The 25,052-nt window shown below is 48.5% G+C and overlaps 1 protein-coding gene across 1 annotated transcript; it reads right to left on the reverse strand.

Moving 5' to 3' along the window:
* Window positions 1–12,764: 12,764 nt before the first annotated feature.
* LOC142461653 (TATA box-binding protein-like 1) lies at window positions 12,765–13,702 on the reverse strand. The gene has a single exon (XM_075563600.1). The coding sequence runs from the start codon at window positions 13,625–13,627 to the stop codon at window positions 13,067–13,069; it is 561 nt and encodes a 186-aa protein (XP_075419715.1). The 5' UTR covers window positions 13,628–13,702; the 3' UTR covers window positions 12,765–13,066.
* Between the last annotated feature and the right edge of the window lie 11,350 nt (window positions 13,703–25,052).

The following is a 25,052-nucleotide window of genomic DNA, read 5'->3' on the forward strand; positions in this document are numbered from 1 at the left end:
CTTGAAGGACTCTGGCCCTGGTGCCAGGAGCCATCACTTTGCCACTCACTCTTGGATGCCTGCCGCACGGATTCCCATCCCCGGAGCCTCGCAGCCTCGCTTGGCCTTCACAGCGCTGTACGCAGCCTCCGTGTATTGATTTTCACTTTATTTTTTAAAACGTAGGTTTTCTTCCTTAAAGTGTGTTGTACCTTTGTGCAATGGCATGGTTTGAGGATTTGAACATCTTCCAACATCTGTGTTAGCCCAGTAACATGACGCTACGGAAAGGGAGTCCTCATCAAACCTTAAGGACATCTTTTCTCCTTTTTTATGTTACGGATTTAGAACTTTAAAACTCAAGACCAGCAGCAGCAGTCCAGCACAAAGGGAAGTCAGGGGAGTGGAATGACTTGCCCCCAAGGGCCTGTAACAACTACTTAGGGGCAGGTCCAGGAGCAGAAGCCCCAATTACAGCCCTGTAGAAGATTGAGCAACTTTCACTGTCACCTGGGCCACTGGCTTTTGCAGATTAGGGAAATGGTGCTCAAAAGGAAACCTGAAGAAGGACAAACCCCACTTTCCTGTTGGTTAGAAAGGACACCAGCTTCGGCCAGGATGCTGAGTATGCAAAAATCTCTGTAGGACCTTTAGCGAGGCATTTACTCTTAAAACCCCAGCCACAAGAGTAAGCAGATCTCATTTGAACCCCGTTTTGCTCCATAAGGGAGCCCTGGTGGTTTAGTGGGCTATATGTTAGTCTGCTAACTGCAAGGTCAACAGTTCAAAACCACCAATCACCCCTCTGGGGAAAGATGAGGCTTTCTATTACTGTATAGATTTACAGTCTTGGACACCCACAGGGACAGTTCTACCGGGCCCTATAGGGGTCACTGAGAGTCAGAACTGACTCGATAGTGGTAGTGAGTTGTTTCTCAAGAAGCCTGCTGGAGATAATCCTGTGTTATAATTTTAAATCCTGAGACACGTGGATGTAATCACTACCACTCACTGATTGCAAGAAAATACTCATAGTGACCCGATAGGGCAGGGTAAACTGCCCCGGTGGGTTTCTGAGACTGTAACTTGCAAGCCAAAAGCCCGGTCTTTCTCTCTTGGAGTGGGCTGGGAGTTTCAAACTGCTGACCTCGGGGGATCACAGCTCAATGCATAACCACCAGGGTTCCTCATTTGGGAATTGGAGGCTGTTGAGTTCAGGTGAGACTGGAGCAGACTGGAGAGAAGGAAGCACAGGCAGAGCAGAAGTTGTGTTCCACGTGAAGACAGCCAAGGAACCAAGAAGCAGAAGCCGGAGAGAGACCAGGACTTGGCCTCAGGGTCAACCCAGTGAGAAAGCTTGTCCCTAGAGCTGGTGCCCCGAAGGTGGACTCCAGCCTCTTAAACTGTGAAAGACAGAAAAAAAAATTCTCTGTATTAAAGGCACCCACTTGACAAGAGGAAAGTAAAATAGAGGAAAGAGCTAGGAGGCAAAGGACATTTTTAGAGGTCTAAATACAGACATGTACATATGTGAATATATTGATCTATGACAATGGGGAAATAGATCTATGTGCGTATATTTATAGGTTTAGTATTAAGGTAACAGATGGACATTGGGCCTCTACTGAAGTACTCCCTCAATGCAAGAACACTTTCTTCTTCTATTAACTTGGCATCCATGATGCTTACCTTCCCAACACAATCGCTGAAGACAAAGTGGGTACATAAGCAAATGTAGTGAAGAAAGCTGATGGTGCCCATCTATCAAAAGATATAGCATCTGGGGTCTTAGAGGCTTGAAGATAAACAAGTGGCCATCTAGCTGAGAAGCAACAAAGCCCACATGGAAGAAGCACACCAGCCTGTGATGACAAGGTTTCAATGGGATCAGGTATCAGGCATCACAGAACAACAACAAAAAAAATCATACCATTGTGAATGAGGGGGAGTACGGAGTGGAGACACAAAGCCCATCTGTAAGTAACTGGGCATCCCCTTAGGGAAGGGTCTCAGGGAGTAGATGAACCAGTCAAGGTGCAGTGTAACAACGATGAAACACACAACTTTCCTCTAGTTCTTTAATGCTTCCTCCCCCACTTATGATCCCAATTCTACCTTATAAATCCCTCTAGACCAGAGAGTATACACTGGTACAAGTAAGAACTGGAAACAGGGAATCCAGGACAGTTAAACCCCTCAGGACCAATAATGAGTGGCGATACCAGGAGGGTAAGGGGAAGGTGAGGTGAGATGGGAACTGATTAGAAGGATCTACATATAATCCCCTCCCTGGGGGATGGACAACAGAAAAGTCGGTGAAGGGAGGTGTCAAGACAGTGTAAGACATGACAAAATTATAAATAATCAAGGGTTCGTGAGGGAGGGGGTCAATGAGGGAGGGGGGAAATGAGGAACTGATACCAAGGGCCCAAGGAGAAAGCAAATGTTTTGAGAATGATGATAGCAACAAATGTACAAATGTGCCTGACACAATGGAGGTATGTATGGATTGTGATAAGAGTTGTACGAGCTCACTTGTGGGACTTCTATTACCTCACCAGGAAGAGACCAGAGCTGCCTGGCTCCATGATACATAAACACAATCACCTCAGTAACGTAAAATCCCTCCCAGTCGAGACTGATGCTCTCATCTTCGTTTTAGGAACAAAGAAACACAGATACAGATGTTCAAAACGCTCACCCTCCCGCAGTACTTATCAAACTGCTTGTACCATCGCTCCACAGGAGATATAAACTCTAGGAACCTGTCTTTAGGCCTTGAATCATGAAAGGGCCCAGGCAAGCTCTGCTGTAAGGATAATGTCCCAGGACTCACTTCTGCTGGAGAAATGAATCACTCATCTTAATCTGCAGGGGTCAACCCAGGTGCCTTGCAGCGGTGCCTCCTAAAGCAGCCAAGTCCACACTCTGACCCCTGTGCTCCAGGTAGCTGTTTACTGTCCTTGGGGCATTGGCGCAGTTGGCTCTGATGAGGCAGTGGATGTGACACAGGTCAGAGGGGAGCAGGCAGGCTCACTGGCTACATGGAGAGTGTTGGTGGTGTCATCAGGATTTCACCACCTACTGGTTAATGATACTAAGAGGAGCGATGGTTGGTTTCACAAAACTCATCTCCTATCCTGATGTCCAGGTGACTGTGTTTTAACCGAACCCAAACCAACCCACCCCCCTGCCAAGAAGTTGGTTCTGACTCCCAGAGCCCCTTGTGGACAGAGTAGAAGTGCCACAGGACTGCCAGGGCGGGGAATCCTTGCAGATGGGGACTTTCTCAGGGCTTAGTCACCGTCTCTCAAAATGAATCATGGCTGTAAAGCTGTAATAATGTGTGTCACGTGAAAGCTGCTGCGGTACATGGGTTCGCTCTGTCTCGTGTGTGTGTGTGCGTGTGCGTGTACGTGTGTGTGTTTCCTCATAGCTGGACCCATCTGCAGTGGATATTGTTCTAAAAGCTAGTTCGCTTTAAAGACTCGTTTTCCTTTCAATACTGGAAATACCCAGAGCCATCCTTAGACCTACATCCACATACTTTGATAATGCTTTTATTTAGGCTCAAGGAGCAAAGCCATGTTTGAGAATGGGCAGGGCTTGCTGCTTCAGAAAGACCATGAGCGATAACTCGTCCTGTGGTGAAACCTTGAAGACTATCACCAAACTTGAAGACCTTTCACCTTGACCAAGTCAACAATCGAGAGGAAACGTTACAGCCATTTTATACATCCTTAATAAAAAACAATCATTGTAAGTGGGGACCCTGACTCTTTTTTCCCCTCGTATTAGAAGAAAAAGCTATTTACAGTCAGCTCTGCCATCTCAGAAATGCAGACCCAGAGGGAGATGATAGGAGTAACTTTTCTCTGACGTCCTTGCTTTTCAGGAGTCCGGCTCTGAAGTTCAGCTGGAGCCTCAAAGAAGTGATTCTATCAGTATGGCACTTGGTAAAGACCTTTCCCATAATAACCTGGAGCCTGGTTTGATCCCTTGTCAGCAGCGCAGATCAGGGAACACCAATGATGGCAGAATGGTTGCCTTGGCAACTTCCAGATAGAATGTCTCAACGCTTCAGTGCCTGTACCTTTCGTCTCTCTCGAATTTGGTCTCTGTGGTCGGTGGGAGGCTTGGCACTCACCTCTGTCCTCTGTAGAAGATTTCCTACCCTGGACCAGACAAGACAACCAGGGGAGGTGAGCTTATGATTGTACTCAACACCGGGAATCCAAGAGGAGGAGGAGGAGGGCCACACTTCCAAGCTCCTCATGGAGTGAGGGGAGGCGGTTACGGAACCCCCACCCCGGGGTCAGGGCGGATGGGAATTGGGAAAGAGGGGAATTGCAAGGAGCATGGACACGTCTGTTTCCCAAGGCTACACTGTAAACTTATTGGGATTGATGACGGCTCGTAGCGAATCTATGAGTTCACGAGACTGTAACTGCTGACAGGAGTAGAAAGCCCCAACTTCCTCTCTCAGGGTGAGCTGGTGGTTTCGAACTGCTGACCTCAGGGAGGCACAGCTGAATACATCACCATGACGCCACCAGGGCTCCTGGTAGCCTTCTAGCTTGAGTGTGCTGTAACGCAATCCCATAAGTGGGGTGGCTTATAACACCAGAAATCTAATGTCTCACAGTTCTGGGGGCTGGAAGTTCAAATCAATCTTTCCTCCGTCCTCTGTTCCTTCAGAATGCTCTGAAAGGAGATGCTTTCTGTGCTTGACCAGCTTCCTGGCTTGTTGATGGCTCTTCACAAGATAGCCTTCCTCTGCCTCTCACAGAACACCACTCACGTTGAACTAGGGGCTACCCTACTTCAACTTGGCTTTGTGTTAGTCTAAGTGAGAACACCGTATTTCCCAAATAAACTCACGCTTGCAGGTGCCAGGACTTCAGCGTAGCTTCTTTGGGGACACAGTTCAGCCCACAACAAGGTGTGTGGCGGCAGTCAGGGCAGGGTCTAAGGCAGGGGTCCTCAAACTATGGCCCGTGGGCCACATGCGGCCTGCCAAGGATATTTATCCAGGCCACCTGGTGTTTTTGCCCCCATTTTGTTTTTTTACTTACTTCAAAACAAGATGTGCAGTGTGCATAGGAATTTGTTCATAGTTTTTTAAAAAATATATAGTTTGGCCCTCCAACGGGTCTGAGGGACAGTGAACTAGCCCCCTGTTTAAAAAGTTTGAGGACCCTGGTCTAAGGCAATGGTGAAGAGATACTAGCCAGGGCAGATGTGGGGGGCCACGTGCCAGGTGAAACCTGTCCCCCTGCTCCCCTGGAACAAACCTATTACCATGGGGTTGATTCTGACCCATGACAATTCTACATCATGTTGCGACGCTGTAAATCTTTTTTTTTAAAATAACTCATTTAATTAAGGGCTCTTACAGCTCTTATAACAATCCATACATCAATTGTATCAAGCACATTTGTACATATGTCCCCATCATCTTTTCAAAACTTTTTATATCTACTTGAGCCCTTGGTATTAACTCTTTTTTCCCTTTCTCCCTCCCCTACCACCCCACGCTCATGAACCCTCGATAATTTATAAATTATTATTTTGTCATATCTTACACTATCTGACATTCACCCACTATTCTGTTGTCCGTCCCCAAGGGAGGAGGTTATATATAGGTGCTTGTAATCGGTTCCCCCTTTCTACCCCACCTTCTCTCGACCTTCTCGGTATCACCACTCACACCACTGGTCCTGAAGGGATCATCTTCCCTGGATTTCCTGTGTTTCCAGTTCCTATCTGTACCAGTATACATCCTCTGGCCAAGCCAGACTTGCAAGGTAGAATTGGGATCATGATAGTGGGGGAGGGAGGAGGAAGCATTAAAGAACTAGAGGAATGTTGTATGTTTAATCTATTTCCATATCTTACACTGTCCACTGTACCCCTTCAGCCATGTTTCTGTTGTCTGTCCCCCTTGGGGAGAGGTGGGGTTATACGTCAATCACTGCAATTGGTTCCCCCTTTCTCCCCCTTCTCTCCCTACCTTCCCCCTACCCTCATGCTATCACTGCTCCCATTATTGTTCCTGAGGGATTTATCTGTACTGGATTCCCTGTGTTGAAAGCTCTTAACCGTCCCTTCATACATGCTCCAGTCTGGCCAGGTTTGTGAGGTAGAACTGGGGTCATGACAGTGGGGGGAGGAAGCATTAGACTAGAGGAATGGTGTGTGTTTCGTCGGTGCTGTGCCACACCCTGGCTGTCTTGCTCTTTCCTTGTGACCCTTTTATGAGGGGATGTCCAATTGTCTACAGATGGGCTTTGGGTCTCTACTCCACCCCACCCCCACCCACCCACACCTGTTCACACCAATATGTTTGTTTGGGATCATCTGATACCTGATCCCATCAACACCTTGTGATCACACAGGCTGGTGTGCTTCTTCCATGTGGGGCTTTGTTGCTTCCCTGCTAGATGGCTACTTGTTTAACTTCAAGCCTTTATGGCCCCAGATGCTATATCTTCTTAGAGCCTGGCACCACAGAAGCTGTGAATCCTTACGGGAGCAAATAGCTTCACCTCTCTCTTACAGACTCGCTGGTGGGTTTGAACCACTGACCTTGCAGGTAGCAGGGCAACCTTACCCAGCAGCACCAGCAGGGCTGCGGTGCTGTTTCAAAGAACGTTCTCCTTTTGCTGATGTGGAGGTGTGGAGAGGTAACACTGACGAGGGGCTACAAGGACAGTCCTGGAGGCCCACTGCGCCCTGCCTGGATCCTGCTCTCCCATCGGTGACCGCGTGATGTTGGGCTGCTTCTGTAAGCCTCAAATTCCTCATCTCTAACATGAGCACCAGGTGTTACCCACCTGTCTTGGAGTTTTCTGGAGAAACATAACCAGTGATATATATGTGAAATATAGAGGTAGTTTATATGTTATATATGTATGTGGAAGGAAGACCCAAGAAGAATCGATGCGTTGGAATTGTGGCGCTGGCGAAGACTATGCGAAGCAACATGGACTGCCAGAAGGACGGACAAGCCTGTCTTGGAAGCAGTACAGCCAGCGTGCTCCTCAGAGGCAAGGACGGCAACACTTCGGCTCATGCACTTTGGACATGATGTTGGGAGGGAGCACTCCCTGGGGAAGGACATCATGCTGGGTGAAGCAGAGGGACCACGAGAAAGCCCTTGGAGATGGATGGACCCCATGGCTGCAGCGATGGACTCAAGCATAAGAGCAATTGTTAGGATGGGGCAGGACCAGGCGCGGCGCCTTTCTGTTTTGGTCACTAAAGAATCAGGACCAACTGATGGCACCTAACAACAACATCTATGAAAGTGTAGTGGATTACGGGTTGGGCTGCTAGTCACAAGGTCAGCAGTTTGAACCTGCCAGCTGCTCCTTGAGAGAAACATGATACCTTCAGTTCCCATCAGGTTTACATCCCTCAAGGGGGCAGTTCTAACCTGTCCTAACGGGCTGCTATGAGCTAGAATTGACTGGATGGCTGGACGTGAGTGACGTACGTGTGTGTACACACATATGTGTATATGCACAGTATATGTATAGATGAAATTTCATTGATTCTCCCCTGAGCCTCCTTTTCCACTCTCCAGTTTTCATGTGCAAACGAGACCATTGAAAAGACTATGGTTTGGGTCAGGGATGCTTTAATCCTCAGAGTGATATGTTTGCTTTTTAAGACTTTAAAGAGGTCTTGCTTCCCAGCACAATCCATTGTTGGATTTCCTCCAAGGGCATTGATGGTGATCCAAGCAGAAGGAAATCCAAGACAACCTTGATTTCCTCACCATTTGCAATGCCTTTGTTTATGGCTGTGGTAGCAAAACCAGTGAGGGGGGATAGATAAGCATAGAGACACGGACTTAATTCAAGGAACTGGCTCATAGTTGTTCAAATCCATGGATGAGCTACACAAGAGACTGTAGGCTTCTCCTAACTCGTGTGGGTGCAGGAGCTGACAAACTCAACGTCATCAGGTCAGATAGCAAACTGCTGGCTCACGTCCTCATAACCGGTCAGATAATGAAGAGTCCGAGCCACAGAGTGCTCGGTCAGAGCATGCCTTGCCAACTTTGTACCTATACAGATTTCCTTAAACTATACACAAGCTCTAAATCAAGACAATTATACAGCCATGGTTGCCCGACATGATATAACTAACATGCATACAACAGAAAACATATTATTTCCATTTATATCTCATATTTTATAAAGACAGGGAGGGCAAACAACGATATATGCATGTGTAGTATATATATAAGCTTTACGATCTATAGATATAGCACATTGAAAAGTTAATGGGAAAATTCCATTACCTTTTCGTTCATTGTCCATGAATTGTTTCAAGACCCCTTGTGTATACACTCACACATACAGTAAATCAAAGAAGAAATACAGCAATAGGTATCTTTCTACTACCGGTCTCATGGTCCATCCTGGTACTGAGATTTCCTTTTTCCATCACCCATTTCATACTTGCTTTGCTCTCAGCAAGCGCCTCCGCTGGTCCTGGTTCTTTGCCTGGGAGAGTGTGATCAAAACCTTAATTCCTGGGAGCTCTGAACCATTGGTAGGCATGTCAGAACTGGATTGTTGCAGTTTTCCCACTGACTTTCATCACAGTGCACAGTAGCATCGGGAGACATGCAAAGGGATCTTCTGTGTTTCAGACAGTCTTTTTTTTGCCTCCATTATGCAACATCAATCTGATGTTCCCTTGGTAACGAGGATCAATCACACACCCAGTGCAGTAACTGCTTTCTTTGCCTATTGATCAAGAGGTACAAGGAGCCCAGATTGACCAAGTCTTAATTCCTCTTCAATGGAATCAGTGCTGTGTCTCCAGGTGGGAGCATCCCCCCTTTGGGAACTAGGTAGGGCCTCTAGACCCACAGACCATACAGTCACCAATGAAAGGAAACAAACAATTGGCTAGCTAGTATGTCACTAGGGGTAATAATGAGTGTTGCCACTCCCAGCTCCACCCCCTTGATTCCTAGACTCATTAAATTTTGGCAAGGGTAAAAACATCAATACATATATATGTATACATATTTAATCATTTTATTGGGGGCTTTTATAGATGTCATCGCTAGATGTTAAATTCAGATTTGAAGCATATGGGAGAAGCATTGCGTACAGGGAAAATAAATCCCTATCCACAGTAACTGCCTATCCCAGCGAGAACAGAAAGCTGCATTTTCCAGAATGAAATGGCCCAATCTAATCAACCTGCCATGAGGTTGCTGGCTCATCTTTACAAGAAATGGCTCCATATCTCTTTTGGTAGCAGACTTGTCATTCAGCAGTGGCTATAGCCTAGACAGACTTGGTGAGTGGGACTCCTGTGCGTATTCCACGCATAACCTCCATTACCACACCGAGACCATTTTGTCCATGGGCCCATTGGCCAAAGGGAATGTGGGTGATGGGTTTACCTAGATTGTGTCACCCTATACACTTGATGGTTAAAACCCACCTCTACTGAGGTCATGAACACTCACATGAGACGCAAATATCTTTTCCTCTTTGGTTCATTCAGTGGCCTAGCCACATGTCTCCTCTCTCTGCCTTGTCATCAATTTTCCAATCACACAATTCCCAAGCCCTGGATTATCTGGCCAAACCATTGGCCACAACCCACGATTAGTAGACAATCACACACCTGGCCACTTCTCTTTCCAAGCAAAATGAACAAATGCATAGACAGCTTAAAACTCTGTCATGGAAGGGTTTCTCTTCACCGCTCTCCTTCAGGGCAGTCCCCCCAGAAGGATGCAGTCCGCGACTGTCCTCACCTGGTGCTGCCTACTGGGCAGAATCATCTGTGAACCAGACACACGTTTTCTCTTCCGCAGTCAACTGATCATAGGGAACTCGCCATGAGGCCAAAATCAAACCGGGAGCGGGAAGGTAATGTTCCCAAAGTGGAGATGATGGGCGTCTGGGCCACTTCCTGGTGCACCTTACCTGTGCCTTCAGGTATTGTTCACACCTAGTTTCCTTATCTCCCTTCCATTTAACGACAGAGTGCTACTGTCTATGTATGCATACAACTATATGACTCTGCGTCAGACTGAGTCCATGAAGCTCAGGCTGCATGAAGATTTGGTGATCCGTGGTAATGGATGCAGCCTCTACTAAGGTCCAGAACACGCCAAAAGTTGATTCACACACTAGAGAGGCAACCCACTTGCCTCTTGGTCTGGGTACAGTTGCGCTCCCTGGAGCATAGTGAAGTATTCTGGGATTTTAATCCTTCATAATATTATCCATAACTTGTAATCATGCAGTCGAATGCCTTTGCACAGTGAAACACAGGTCAACATCCTTCTAGCACTCTCTGCTTTCTGTCAAAACGCACTGGCCATTGACAATGCTATTACCATGAATTAGGTTAATGCTATTGCGTCCTAATTTCCCCATTCCCCAGCATTATCCTTCTTTGAAATAGACACTTACCTGGAACTCCTCAGCTGGTTGGCCAGGTAACATCTTCCAGTTCTCCCAACATTGACAAATGAGCCTTCAGCCATTGAGTCTGGTGGTTGAAACACCTTAACGGGTGTTCTGTCGGTTCCTAGAGAATTGCTTTCAGTCAGTTCCCTCAGTGGACTTTGAATTTCTTCCTTCTGAACCTTTACTCTGCTTCCCCAACCAAATTCCCTGTCATCCAGTCGATACCACCTCATAGTGACGCTATAAGACGGGGTCCAACTGCCCCTTGCAGATTTCTGAGGCTGTAACTCTTTATGGGAGTAGAAAGCCCATCTTTCTCCAATGGCGTGGCTGGTCTTTTGAACTTTGGACCTTGCAGTTAGCAGCCCAATGCAAAACTACTACACCACCAGGTCCCCTGCATGCTAACGATAAGTTGTACAAAACAAAAACAAACATGGCTGTCAGAAGCGCGGCCCATTGTGATTTGAACACTTCATAGGTCAGGGACTACCTGCATTGTACTCATCTAGGTGAAAGATGGCGTTTGCTTGTGAAATGGGGTGTCCAGAAATGAATGGAATGTGGTCACACGGATTCCAATCATTTCTAGTCTCTTTGCAAAACACAGTTGCTGTAAGTTCTTTATGGAACATGAGAATATATATGATTTTTTGCCTCCAGAGGGCACTTGAATATTACAAATGTGACCATGGGTCAGAGGACATGAACTCACGCACAGAAGCTGTTTCCCAAGGACATACTCACATTTGAAAAGGCCCAATTGAGCTGCTAACCACAGGTCAGTGATTCAAACCCACCGGCTACTCTGAGGGAGAAAGGCTGTCTGTTTCTGTAAACATCTGCAAGCGTGGAGATCCTCAAGAGCAATTCCACCTATCAGTTCGTTATGAGTCTGAATCAAGTCAAGAGCCATGGGTAGGTGGTGGGAAAGCAAAAAGAAATTCAGTGAAGATGCAAAAGTAAATGCCACCCCCCCTCCCCAAAGAAAGAAAGACCACTTGTGTCGGTTCTGACTCATAGTGAGCCCATAGGACAGGGTAGAACTACCCTGTGGGTTTCCTACACTGTAACTCTTTACAGGTTTAGAAGGCTTAATCTTTTTCCTGTGGAGTGACCAATGGGTTTGAACTACTGATCTCAGGGCTAGCAGCCCAAAGCTTTATCCACTGCACTACTAGGGCTCCCCGTGAAGGTATAGCTGCTGCTCACTGAAATCTAAAAGCCCCTCTTTTAACAATGGGTTTTGTCCCGGTAGGCAGCGCAATGAGCCAGCAATGTGGGCTTTCGTAGATTTGTGTGTTACAGTCTTGGAAACCCACAGGGGCAGTTCTACCCTGTCCTAGAGATTCACTCCGAGTCAGAATTCACATGACGGCAATAGGTTTGATTTTGAGTGTTATCTTAAGTTGTATGTGTCCCTTGCTAGGATTTGGTAGGCTGTTTTTGAGGGGCTCTGGGAATGCTAAAAAAAAAAATTCAGGTACAAATCAAGGGTTCTTCCCCCTCCCCCAAAAAACCCATTTTATTGGGAGCTAATACAGATATCATATCATTCCATAGTTCTACCATATCAAGCAGTATTGTACATTCACCACCACAATAAATTTCAAAACATTCTCTTCCTTCTTGAACTCCTTCAGCTCAGCTCCCCTTTAGCCCGCCCCCCCCTGTAGCCCCCCTCCCCCAACAACCCTTATTCTACTTGCTGTCTCCATAGATTCATCAGCCCTGGGCTTCATGTACTGAAACACAGAAATAACATATAACAAAAATTCAAGAGGGCTACACCCTCCATGACAAAATACATCAGAGACAACCCCAAAAGAGAAAACAAACAGTACACACACACACACACACACACACACACAATGTTGAAAGCCAGATCGGGCCCAACGTGTCTCAGAACGGGGATCAACTGACAAGGTTTTAACCGTTTGAGTCCGGTTGATCATTTCCATCTCCTGTAGGCATCTCTCCAAGGGACTCTGTTTGGTGACCCGTTTCTTCCCATCCCTCCATTATGGACGGAGGGGACTCACCAGAGGCTTCTTGCCTGTGTAGATCTCACAAATGTATTTTGGGCTTCCTCTGCCATCCATAGCCTCCTGCAAACCAGGATCTCACCGTGTCGTCTCTGACACTGTATTCCCTCACTTCATGACACCATTTTTTTTATCTTTTCCAAATTTTTATTTGTGCACATTCAATTGAAAAAGATAACTTGTACAGGTTCTTTGGTGCCCATATTCAGCATACAAAAAATGTAAAAGACTATTCACAAATAAAACACATTAGCTCAAACTGGAGAAAAGAAATAACAATGACAACGATACAACAATTTCAGGTAGTGCATACTGTGACAGCTCTGCTTAGGACATGAGAATTACTGCGAAAATAAATAGAATGTCCTTTTGTCAAAGCAGCAATGTCATGTCTTGTAAACTTCCCTTTTATATTACAGCAAGGTTTGCAAGAAACTCCTGCGGCCAGGAGCGTACACTGCCGCCGCGGGGGAATACGAGTCTGTTTCCTCAGTCACTGTTGGTCCAGTTTTCCTTTTGCTTTGAATCCAATGTGCAGCAGATTTCAAAAGGTGCTCAGTTAGGGATGCTAACCAATGACACAGTGGATTATAAAATTTCTTTCCTGCTTTCAAACACAAATGGGTAAATCTGCTCCACAGCAGTAGCAACAGCCTTTACATTGGGGCCTGTTACTGTGATACTTCCCGTTGAAAAAATCTGTAATGTAGCTCTTAGAGATTTTATTCGATAGCACACTGCAGGATGAAGCTCGGGTTCATAACTGGCATGAGGTCTATTGTTCTTGGTGAATTCTGGCAAACGGATTTCAAATGGCATGTTACACACTGCCAAAACGTTAACAACTTTAAAATCTGTAAATATTACCTGAAACCCCAGTTTCTGCAGACTGCGAGCTAAGCGTCTGGCACCAAATTTAGCTTCTTCTTCACTTGTTGCTCCAGTGCAAATAATCTTTCCTGAGGACCAAATTGTAGCTGTAATTCTAGGTTTTCTAAGCTTCATTAATACTTTTCCAACATCACGCTTATAAATTACATTTGCCCCTTCCAAAGCAATCTTCCTTAAGTTCAAATGGCATCTTGTTCTAAAAACACAGACTACGTTTGTAATTAAAATGTCCAGTGCAACGTCACTGTCTGCATCCATTGGGGTAGTTTAAAAACTCAGCTTCCTGCCACGAAGATCACATCCGTGGGAAGAGGGGGCTGCGGCAAAGGACACGGCGGCCGTTGCTAGGAGCCCCCGAGGCTCGGGCTCCATCTTTCGTGCTTTGTTGTTCCGGGTACGGGCCATGACACCATTTTTCAGAGGGCCCCGCTGGGGGCTGAGTCGGGTGAAGAAGGCCTGGTGTCTACACCGTGGTATGTGAAGGACACCACACCGCTGCTGCTCCGGTCCAGTCGCCCTTCCAGGAAGAAGCATTTACCATCAGGTCCAGTTCGAACTGTGTGCCAGAGTAGAACTGTATGCCACGGGGCTTTCAATGGTTAATGGTTCACAAGTAGATGGCAGACCTTTCTTCGAAGGTGTCTCTGGGTAAACTCCATTGCCCATCTTTCAGCCGGTAGCCGAGCTGGTTACCTGTTGGCAGGACCCCAGGACTTCTTGGGGGTTGAAAACTCAAAACCAAACTCGCGGCCATGGAGTCAGTGCCGGCTGGCGGAGACCCTGCAGGACAGGGGAGAGCTGCCCTTGTGGGTTTCTGAGGCTGCACATCCTCATGGGGGTATGAAGTCGTGTCTTTCTCTCAAGGAGTGGCTGGCGGTTTCAAACTGCTAACGTGTGTCTACTATGGCACCAGGGCTCCTGAAGAACCTGTCACAAAGCGACTGTGGTCTAGGGCAGTCAGTCTCTGGGTCCTGATAGAGGGGTGTGTGTGTGTGTGTGTGTGTGTGTGTGTGTGTGTGTGTGTCCATGGCACCACGTCTCCTGTGATATCATCTGTCATGATATCCATGGCCCTTTTGAGGCAGGAACAAAATACTATTCGTCTTTGTATTCTAAGAGGAACGAAGCAAACACACTGCTGTGCAGTTAACTCCGACTCAAGCGACTCCGTGCATGCGAAGTAGAACAGCGACAAGGCTGTGGCATTCCATCAGCAGATGGACAGGATTACCACCACCCCCGCCCCCGCCCAAGGCACTGATTGAAAAACTGAACTCACTGCCATCCTGGCTCAAGAGGACAGAACAGATTTGCTCCTGTGGGCAGCTTAGACTGTAAATCCTTACGGGAGTAGAAAGCCTCATCTTTGCCCTGCGGAGCGGCTGGTGGTTTCGAACTGCTAACTCACTACCTGCCAGGGCACCTATAAAAAACTCACTGCTGGTAAGTCAATTCCAACGCATAACGACCCCATCTGGGTGGGTTCAACATGACAACCTCTTGGTTAGTTGTTGCGTGTTTAACTGTTTACGTTACCCCAGGGCTTCCCAGGGTAACATCTTAATTTCCACACAATAAGTAATATATTAATATCATGGAGTTATATTTTAGATAGATATACATATATGAACATACTCATGTGTTTGGGGCTTTGTTTGATATTGTACAGGCATTTCTCAGAGAAGTTATGGGTTTAGGAGCTCTGGTGGTATAGTGGTTATGAATTGGGCTGTGAACCACAAGGTCAGCAGTTCGAAACCCCCAATCTCTCTTGGGAGAAAGATGGAGCATTCTACTCCCTGAAAGATTTGCAGTTTCGGTAAGCCACAAGGAGTTCTGCCCCTTCTTACAGGGTCGCCATGAGTCGGCATGGACTCAGGAGCAGTGAGGTTGGAGTTGGTTTGGGGTTGCAGGTTTGGTTCCAGATCATGACAATAAAGTGACTATTACCATGAAGCGAGTCACACAAGCATTTCCCCAGTGTTAGGTTTACCCTCCACTGTCGTGTGTAAAAAGCTTGAAACCGCATGACATTGATCAAAATGTGATGAAGTGAGCTTGAGCAAGTGCACATGGCTGGGACAGGGTCCTGGATGGGGAGTTGCCACAAGCCGTCACGGTAGTAACAACCGAGCACGGCGCAGTGCAACCGCACGAAGCATGTGGAAACAAGGCACGTGGCAGGTTTGACCTGCTTCATCCACGCGGTCAGCTGGCCACACGTAGACGCTGAGAGGAGTGACTCATTGTGGAAACGCTGAAGCCAAAATAACTTTTACTCTCCCCGTGAAGAGGGAAGGGAAACATTACCTCTGGCGCACAGACACACACACACACATCACACACACCACACACACACCACACACACACCACACACACCACACACACCACACACACACACACATACACCACACACACCACACACACACACACATACACCACACACACCACACACACACACCACACACACACCACACACACACACACACCACACACACACCACACACACCACACACACCACACACACACCACACACACCACACACACACACACCACACACACACCACACACACACACCACACACACACACCACACACACACCACACACACACCACACACACACACACCACACACACACACACCACACATACCACACACACATCACACACACACCACACACACACATCTCACACACATACACCACACACACACCACACACACCACACACATACACCACACACACACCCCACACACATCACACACACACACCACACACACCACACACACACCACACACACACCACACACACACCACACACACCACACACACCACACACACACCACACACACCACACACACACACACACACACCACACACACACCACACACACCACACACACCACACACACACCACACACACACACCACACACACACCACACACACACCACACACACACACACCACACACACACACCACACACACACACCACACATACCACACACACACCACACACACACCACACACACACATCTCACACACATACACCACACACACACCACACACACCACACACACACCACACACACCACACACACACCACACACACACATCTCACACACATACACCACACACACACCACACACACATCACACACACACACCACACACACCACACACACACCACACACACACCACACACACACACACCACACACACACCACACACACCACACACACCACACACACACACACCACACACACACCACATACACACACCACACACACACACACACACCACACACACACATACACACCCCAAACCTGAGAACCGAGGACTAGCCATGTGGTCCAGACAAGTCCATCACCTTTACTGCCCCCTGCTCCTGCAGCTTCAGCCAGGCCGGCCACGCGGCGGCCATCGCCTTTGGAAGGACGTTTGTCATCCTTGAATACGATGAGACGGGGAGACGGAGGTGGTGATCGAGGGCTGCGGAAGAGGACAGGGTATCGACCAAGGAGTCGGTTCTGCAGGCTCAGTTTGCAGGGTGCTAACGCGGCTGCTGGCTGGGCTTTCTAAATATTGACTGTCTGTGGACTCCTTGTTACTGGGCGTTGTCCGTCTGCTGGGACACACTGTTCCCAGCCTTGGGCCGTCCTGCTGCCAGTGAGAAAAGCCAATGAGGTCACAGAGGTAAATGGTCCGGTTCTAAAATTGGGGTGGTATTTTTGAGAATGGGTTCATTGGCATCTAATTTGCACATCATACAAGGCAACCATTCGGTCACATGTAAAAGAGCTGTCCAGTCGTCTCCACGATGAGTCTGCGAACATTCGCATGCATGTTTGGCACGCATGTTGTCAGCTCCCTACGCCCTGCAAGCTCCCCTGCCGCACGCGCTGAGAAGTTCCTGTCTCTGTTGCTTTGCCCGTCCTGGATTTCATGTAGAGAAAAGCGTAGAAAACAAGAAAGCAAAACAAACCCAGAAAACACTGCACTCTGCACGACAGCAGGCCATCAACATCCCCGGTCTGTGGTCACAGGGGATGCGCGGGAGGCTTAACCCCTGTGTGGACCCAATTTTAGGGGAGTCTTTTGTAATTGGGCAGGTGTGGCAGATGGAAGATGCCTAGGTGGCGCGTGACAGGTGGTGATTCCACCCACCCAGCAGCGTCACAGAAGAAAGGGCACCTGCTTCCAGATAGGCCACAGCCAAGACAAGCCCAGGGATCGGTTCCATCCTGGAGCACACAGGGCCACCGGGATTCTGAATCACCAACAGCCACAGGCTCTTCTGTGTGTCTCAGGGCAACAAACTATAACTCTAGCACCGGACCAAACTTAGTCCCGCCTTCTAGCACCGGGACTAACTCTTCCCTTGGGGGTCCTTGGGCACCCCTTCGGCACCCTGGGGCAGTCCTCAGCCTGCCTTTCCCAGGCTGCCCAGCCCACAGCAGCAAATGGGCAACGCTCATCTCTCGTCTCACACGGTGTTGTCCTCGGTGTTAGGCACCATGGAGTCCATTTCAACCGACAGCGACCTGATGCACCACAGCAGGAAACACGGCCCTGCCCTGTGCCATCCTCGGAACGGTTCCTGTGCCCGAGCCCACTGACGTTGAAATGTCTCAGTCCATCTCCTGGAGGGCCTTCCTCTTTCCCCCTGCCCCCCTGTTTCACTAGACATGATGTCCTTCTCCAGCGACTGGTCTCTCCTGACATCATGTCCGAAGCGCTTAAGACGAAGTCTCACCATCCTTGCTCTCAGGCCATAGCGCCTTCCTTTCCAATCCAGATGGTTTTGCCCTTCAGGAGTCCTCTCCAGCACCACGATTCAAATGCACCGATTCCTCTTCCATCCTCCCTGTTCCTCAGATGAGGTGATGCCTTCAAAGCCCAGGCTATCCCTGTCCCAGGTGATGCCCTCAAAGCCCAGGCTAGCCCTGTCCCAGGTGATGCCCTCAAAGCCCAGGCTTGCCCTGTCCAAGGAGCCTTGACTCGTTGGACTACTTGGAAAAGCTCTTCTCGGCAGCCACATGCTAAGTCTTTTACTTGCTTTATCATACATTTGATTGCACGCCACTGTAACGGAATTGTCATGGGTCGCTCTGCCTTTGGGTCATAGTCTCAGGAGATCAGAAGCCTTCTGAGCTGGCTGGAAGTGTGTGCCTAGTTCCTAAAACTAACTTCCTCCCTTCCTTTCTTTTTCAGCCCTTGCAGGTAGAAATAGATTAAAATTCTCTAGCACGACAATAATACACTTGGGTAGTTTTTTAAGGGTTGACTAATGAAAATTCACCAGTAGACCGGGAAGCAGTAATTGCTGATGAAATTAGCTTAGGTGTTCTTCCACAGTGATAGGTCTGATGTCAGAAAACAGCCTTATAAAGGGCAGCATTCACTCACCTTCAGATGGTTTAGCATGTGTTGAGCACAGAGCTTCCTCGATTTTCCATAAATATCCTACCCTTCTATTTTTACTAACAGTAGCAGACACGAACATTGGGTTTGCCTCATGTCTGAGTGGTTATGTGCAGGGTCAGCGGTTCGAAACCACCAGCCTGCTTCACAGGAGAAAGATGACATTTTCTACTCCCATAAAGAGTTGTCGACTCCATGGCGGTGAGTTTGTCTGTCTGTGCCAGGCATTGTTACAAACACCCCATTAGTCTCAACCCACTTACCCCTCACAGGAACTCTGCAAGGCAGGGACTGTGCCTCATTAGCCCCTTTCCTAAAGGTACGACACCTGCTACACACAGAGGTGGAGGCAGAGTGTCCAATGTTCCACAGCCCAGGACAGTGCAGAGCTGCCAACTGCACACTCCACACCATCCACTCCACGCCGTCCACTCCCACACCATCCACTCCATACCGTCCACTCCCACACCATCCACTCTACACCGTCCACTCCACAGTCCACTCCACACCGTCCACTCCACACCGTCCACTCCCACACCGTCCACTCCACAGTCCACTCCACACCGTCCACTCCACACCGTCCACTCCACACAGTCCACTCCCACACCGTCCACTCCCACACCGTCCACTCCACACCGTCCACTCCACACCGTCCACTCCACACCATCCACTCCACAGTCCACTCCACACCGTCCACTCCACACCGTCCACTCCACACCGTCCACTCCACACCATCCACTCCACAGTCCACTCCACACCGTCCACTCCACACCGTCCACTCCACACCGTCCACTCCACACCGTCCACTCCCACACCGTCCACTCCACACCGTCCACTCCACACCGTCCACTCCACACCGTCCACTCCACACCGTCCACTCCACACCGTCCACTCCACACCGTCCACCCCACACCGTCCACCCCACACCGTCCACTCCACAGTCCACCCCACACAGTCCACTCCACACCGTCCACCCCACACAGTCCACCCCACACCATCCACTCCACACCGTCCACTCCACATCATCCACTCCACACCGTCCACCCCAAACAGTCCACCCCACACCATCCACTCCACACCGTCCACTCCACACCGTCCACTCCACAGTCCACCCCACACAGTCCACCCCACACCGTCCACTCCACACTGTCCACCCCACACCGTCCACTCCACACCGTCCACCCCACACCGTCCACCCCACACCGTCCACCTCACACCGTCCACCCCACAGTCCACTCCACACCGTCCACTCCACACCATCCACTCCACAGTCCACTCCACACCGTCCACTCCACACCGTCCACTCCACACCATCCACTCCCACACCATCCACCCCACACAGTCCACTCCACACCGTCCACTCCACACCGTCCACTCCACACCGTTCACTCCACAGTCCACCCCACACAGTCCACTCCACACCGTCCACTCCACAGTCCACCCCACACAGTCCACTCCACACCGTCCACTCCACAGTCCACCCCACACCATCCACTCCCACACAGTCCACTCCACACCATCCACTCCACACCATCCACTCCACACCGTCCACTCCACACCATCCACCCCACACAGTCCACTCCACACCATCTACTCCACACCGTCCACTCCACACCATCCACTCAACACCGTCCACTCCAACACCGTCCACTCCAACACTGTCCACTCCAACACTGTCCACTCCACACTGTCCACTCCAACACTGTCCACTCCAATACTATCCACTCCACAGTCCACTCCACACAGTCCACTCCCACACAGTCCACTCCACACCGTCCACTCCACACCTTCCACTCATCGTCCAATCCAACACTGTCCACTCCACACCATCCACTCCAACACAGGCACGGTTGAGTTTTTCTTGATGACTTGCTTGTTGGTGTATTTAGGGGAAGTATTTGCTTTTATTGCTTTAACTTTTTTTAAAAAAAACAATTAAGGACATTTAAATACACACAGAGAGCTTGTTTGCCGCTGGTTATTGGAATTCTGTGGGGAGCCTGTGCCAGGCGGCATCCTTCAAATAGCCTGGCCTACTGTTAGTGTTGGGCCTTGATCTTGGTCTCTTTACTTAGAAAAGTTCCCCACGTGTAACGAAATGAGGAGACTCAGGAAATTAATTATGATATCCTTTTGTTGTTGTTGGCTTTGATATTTGCCTGGCCTCTTGAACAGCAAACACTCAGCCGGTAACCCTTTGGGCATTGGAGACTTGCCCAAGTGACATTTTACATGACCTTGACATGAACTTGACATAGGCTCTGCTGTAACGCCATGGCAGTATATTGACTGTTCCTTTTCCCCAAAAGGTGATTTCATATTTTTACAAAAGCAGGTTCGACGGCTGGGGGGAATAAGTGATGTTTTAAACATATTTGGGGGCATTATTTCTCTAAATTAGCTGGATAAATAAGAATTGTTCTCTTGGACATTGGCGGACGGTGACTTGCAGGCTTATTGCACTAGGACAAAGGGCCCTTGTTGAGGACAGGACTATCATTCAAGCATCGCTCCCCTCCCCTTAGAAGCTCCCTTGGCATATTTCCCCCCCTCCTTTCCAAGTTGACAGCATTAGGATTTAACTTTAGCCAAGGAAAAAGAAGTCCAGGACAAGAAGAGGAAGTAAGAGCCCAAAAGGAACACTTGGTTCCGTATCGCTATCCTGGCAAAGAACACATGGAATCACAGGGAGACAGACAACTGACGGGCTTGCTGAGGATGAGAAGGATTCTTGTGAACATTATATTCTCCTGTCATGGACGATCTGTGCTTGGGGTGGGGCACTGGATGGTATGTTAGTCAACCAACCCATTGTCGTGTCCTCACTTCTGACTCAGAGCAACTCTATGGGACAGGTGACAAGGGCCCCTTCAGTTTCTTAGACTTTTAAGTCTTTATGGGAGAAGACAGCCTCAGCTTTCTCCTTCAGAGTCATGAGTGGGCTCCAACCACTGACCTTGTGGTTAGCACACAATGTGTAGTAAGAGCCCTTTAAATAGTACAGTCAAGATCTCCCCTCTTGGGAGTTGATAGCAATAATGATTGTATTAGGCCCTACCTGATGGGATTGAACAATAGAACTGTATGGGAAGGGAAGAGATAAATTGGAATGAGTAAGATATTTCAATAAAATTATTTTTTTTAAAGATCTACCCTGTTAATTTGAAGTGGATTCTAACTGAAATCTCTCTGTAGTTTCTATGACCCTTCGGTAACATTTGCTCTTTCTTAAGTCTGACCATATTAATCTTGCTGACATCGTCCCCTCAACACTGTTGCACTTCCACACATTGTCATCTCGGCCGCAATGACACCGGTGGGACACAAGCATCCACTGAGGTGAGGGCCAGGGAGGGAAAGTGCCCCAAGGGCAGGAGACGGCACGCCGGCACTCACATATCATGTGATGGTGGAGCAACAAACTTGACGTCTCAGATCTCCTTTCCTCTCTGAATGAACTGGGCGTAAAAACCATTGTCTTTAAAGACCAATTATGATGATCGAAAATCAAGCCAACCCCAAACAGCAGAGTAGAAGTTGAAGGGAATGGACTTCACGTTTCCTGGGGTGAGGTACAAAGTCTCCACAGACGGTCCCCCCCTGGAGCCACCCCTCCGCTACTCACACCTTTGGGTGGTGCCTGCAATTCATTCTTCACCCACAGATTTGCAGGAAGAGCGAGGCTGCAATTCAGTGCGTGCCGTGTTAGGTTATAAAAAAGCTGTGCGTCTTTAGCTTCAGCCTTGTAGAAAGCTCACTCTGAAATAATCCGACTGCTTTTTGTCATTCTCATAAAATGAGGGCTCTGGACCATTACATAAGCCATGGTTTTTAAACACCCCACCCCACCCTTTTTTATGTTTAGATTCTGTGGATGTTTTCTTTGTGATTTATTTTGTAGCCAATCACAACTATTCTAGTAACAATCTTTTTAACAGTCAGGTTCATTGAGATTTGATTTCTATATAGTAAAATACACACTTTATAAGAGTACAGATTTGGGAGCTCTGATAAGCATGAAAGGTCATACACACATCACCAGAGTCCAGACTTAGAACATTTCAATTGCTGCCAAATCCTCTTTGTAGCCAATTCCCTCCCTTCCATCTGATCCCTGGCCGTGACTGATGTGATTTCTGTTCCTGAAACCTCTTCACAAGGCCATCTCAATGGAATCAAACATTACAAAGTGGTAGAGTGGCCAAGTGCTAAGAAGCTAGCTAAAAGGCTGGCCATTTGAAAACCCCGGCTGCTTCGCAGAAGAAATAGTTGACACTCTGCTTCTGAAAACATTACAGTCCTGGAAACCCTGTGCGGGCAGTCCTTCTCTGCCCTGAAGGGTTGCCATGAGTTGGCATCGGATTGATGGATGGGTTTATTGGGCTTGGTTTGTGTCTGGCTTCTTTCACTGAGTATGATGCTTCAGAGATGCACTCATGTCATTGAAGATTAGTGCTTTGAATCCTGAATCATACGTGTGTGCATGTACTGATACACGCACACACACACATTTCTCTAATGTGTACTCTAAGGGTACCACAGAGTTTTACACAGCTAAGGAAGCCATAGAACTGTGCAAATTTCAGTCAAAATTTTATTGGAAGACGTCCTGCACCAGAATCACTTAGGATGCTTGTTAGAATCTCACGTTCAGATCCATTGAGTTAGAGTACCAGGGCTCCTCATGCGTGTTAACATGCACTCCACAAGACTTTTTTTTTCATAATTAAAGTGGGAGAACATCAGGGATTCTAGAATAAGGGAGAATTTCAGAAGTAAGCAGCCCAGACTCACTTACTGGGTCAGTATAAAGTTGGACAAAACAGCTTGATCTCTCTGTACCTCTTTCTTCTTGTGTCCCAGAACATCCTTCATGTATTCACTAAATATTTATGGAACACCATTTTATGCCAGGCACCAGTCTAGGAACAAGGATGGCGATGCTGAAGAGGATTATTCCCTCATCCGTCCATTCTGCTGTTTCGTTTTGATCCCCCGTCATCTTAGATGGCCTTTCAAGAAGTTCATATTTTGCTTTGTACGTTTTTCAGATGCGTTCACGGAGCACACATTTCACCAGGAAAAGATGGATCATAAACCACGTGAGGTGGTACCCTCAGACTGTCGCAAGTGCTGTGTAGAAAAGTAGGCAAGATCTTGCACATGAGGCCTCCTTAGGTAAGTACACCGAATGATTCATGCGGTTTCCTGTGTGTATGTAAAGAACCCTTCAACAAAAGTGCTGATGAGAGGGGAGGGGCGTAAAATAAGCACCGCCCAGCGCTGTGTGGAGCATTCCGACACGAAGATGCTGCAGGGCTACACGGGGTTGCAAGCTCAGCTGCTACCGGAGAGGTCGGTAGGTCAAACCCACCCAGCAGTGGCAGGCAGGAAGGCCTGGCGCACTGTCTCTGTAAAGCTTACAGCCAAGAAACCCCCAGGGGACAGTTTCATTCTGTCTCCCGGGACGGCAATAAGTTAGTGGAAACGAGCCGGACAGCACCTGACAGAGGACCTTAGCAAGAACTGCGCTTTCTCCACACTAAAGAAGTCTTCTCTGATCTTGCTGCTGCTTTGGAAAGGGCGGGAGAAGCTGTTGATGCCAACATGCAGCTCTCCAGTCTGGAATTCTGGCCGGCGGTTCCTTCGTGACCATTAGCCAGTATTTTCCTTTGCAATGTGTTTTCAGATACTTCCAGACGTGGGTGCCCTCATGCCTTGGGGGGGGGGGCTTCACTCCCTTCACAAGGGGCAGGAGACAGCCCAGTTTCTCTCTCACCTTATAGATAATGAGATAGATGATAGATAGATAGAGATAGATAGATGATAGTCTCTGTATATTCTATATACACAATATATAATATACTGTGTAAACATACTGTTTATGCCTCATGCGTCGTACATCAAGCGCAGACACTGAAAAGCAAGGAAAAACGAAGGTCTTGGGCAGAATGCCCTATGGCGGGCAATCTTATTTCTTGGGGGGCCAGGACTTCTCTTCCCCAAACGCTCGAAGCGCCCAGTTCTCTGCCGCATCTTATTGGGCTCACAGCTGGCCACCCCTCTCCGACCTACGAAAGCTCGCCGAGCACCGACACAGGTTCGAGCCCGGGCGGAGAGTCGGCCCGCGGAGGGCGGGGCGGGGCGGCCTGAGGCTCCGCCCACCGTCCCGGAACGCGCCGACGCCGGAACAAAGGTTCCGGGCCCCGTTGTCCGCCGGAACACCAAGAGGGAGGACCGCTCCGGGACGGGACGGAAGAGCGAGCG

This window comes from Tenrec ecaudatus, chromosome 11, assembly GCF_050624435.1.
Source record: "Tenrec ecaudatus isolate mTenEca1 chromosome 11, mTenEca1.hap1, whole genome shotgun sequence".
Taxonomy (NCBI): domain Eukaryota; kingdom Metazoa; phylum Chordata; class Mammalia; order Afrosoricida; family Tenrecidae; genus Tenrec; species Tenrec ecaudatus.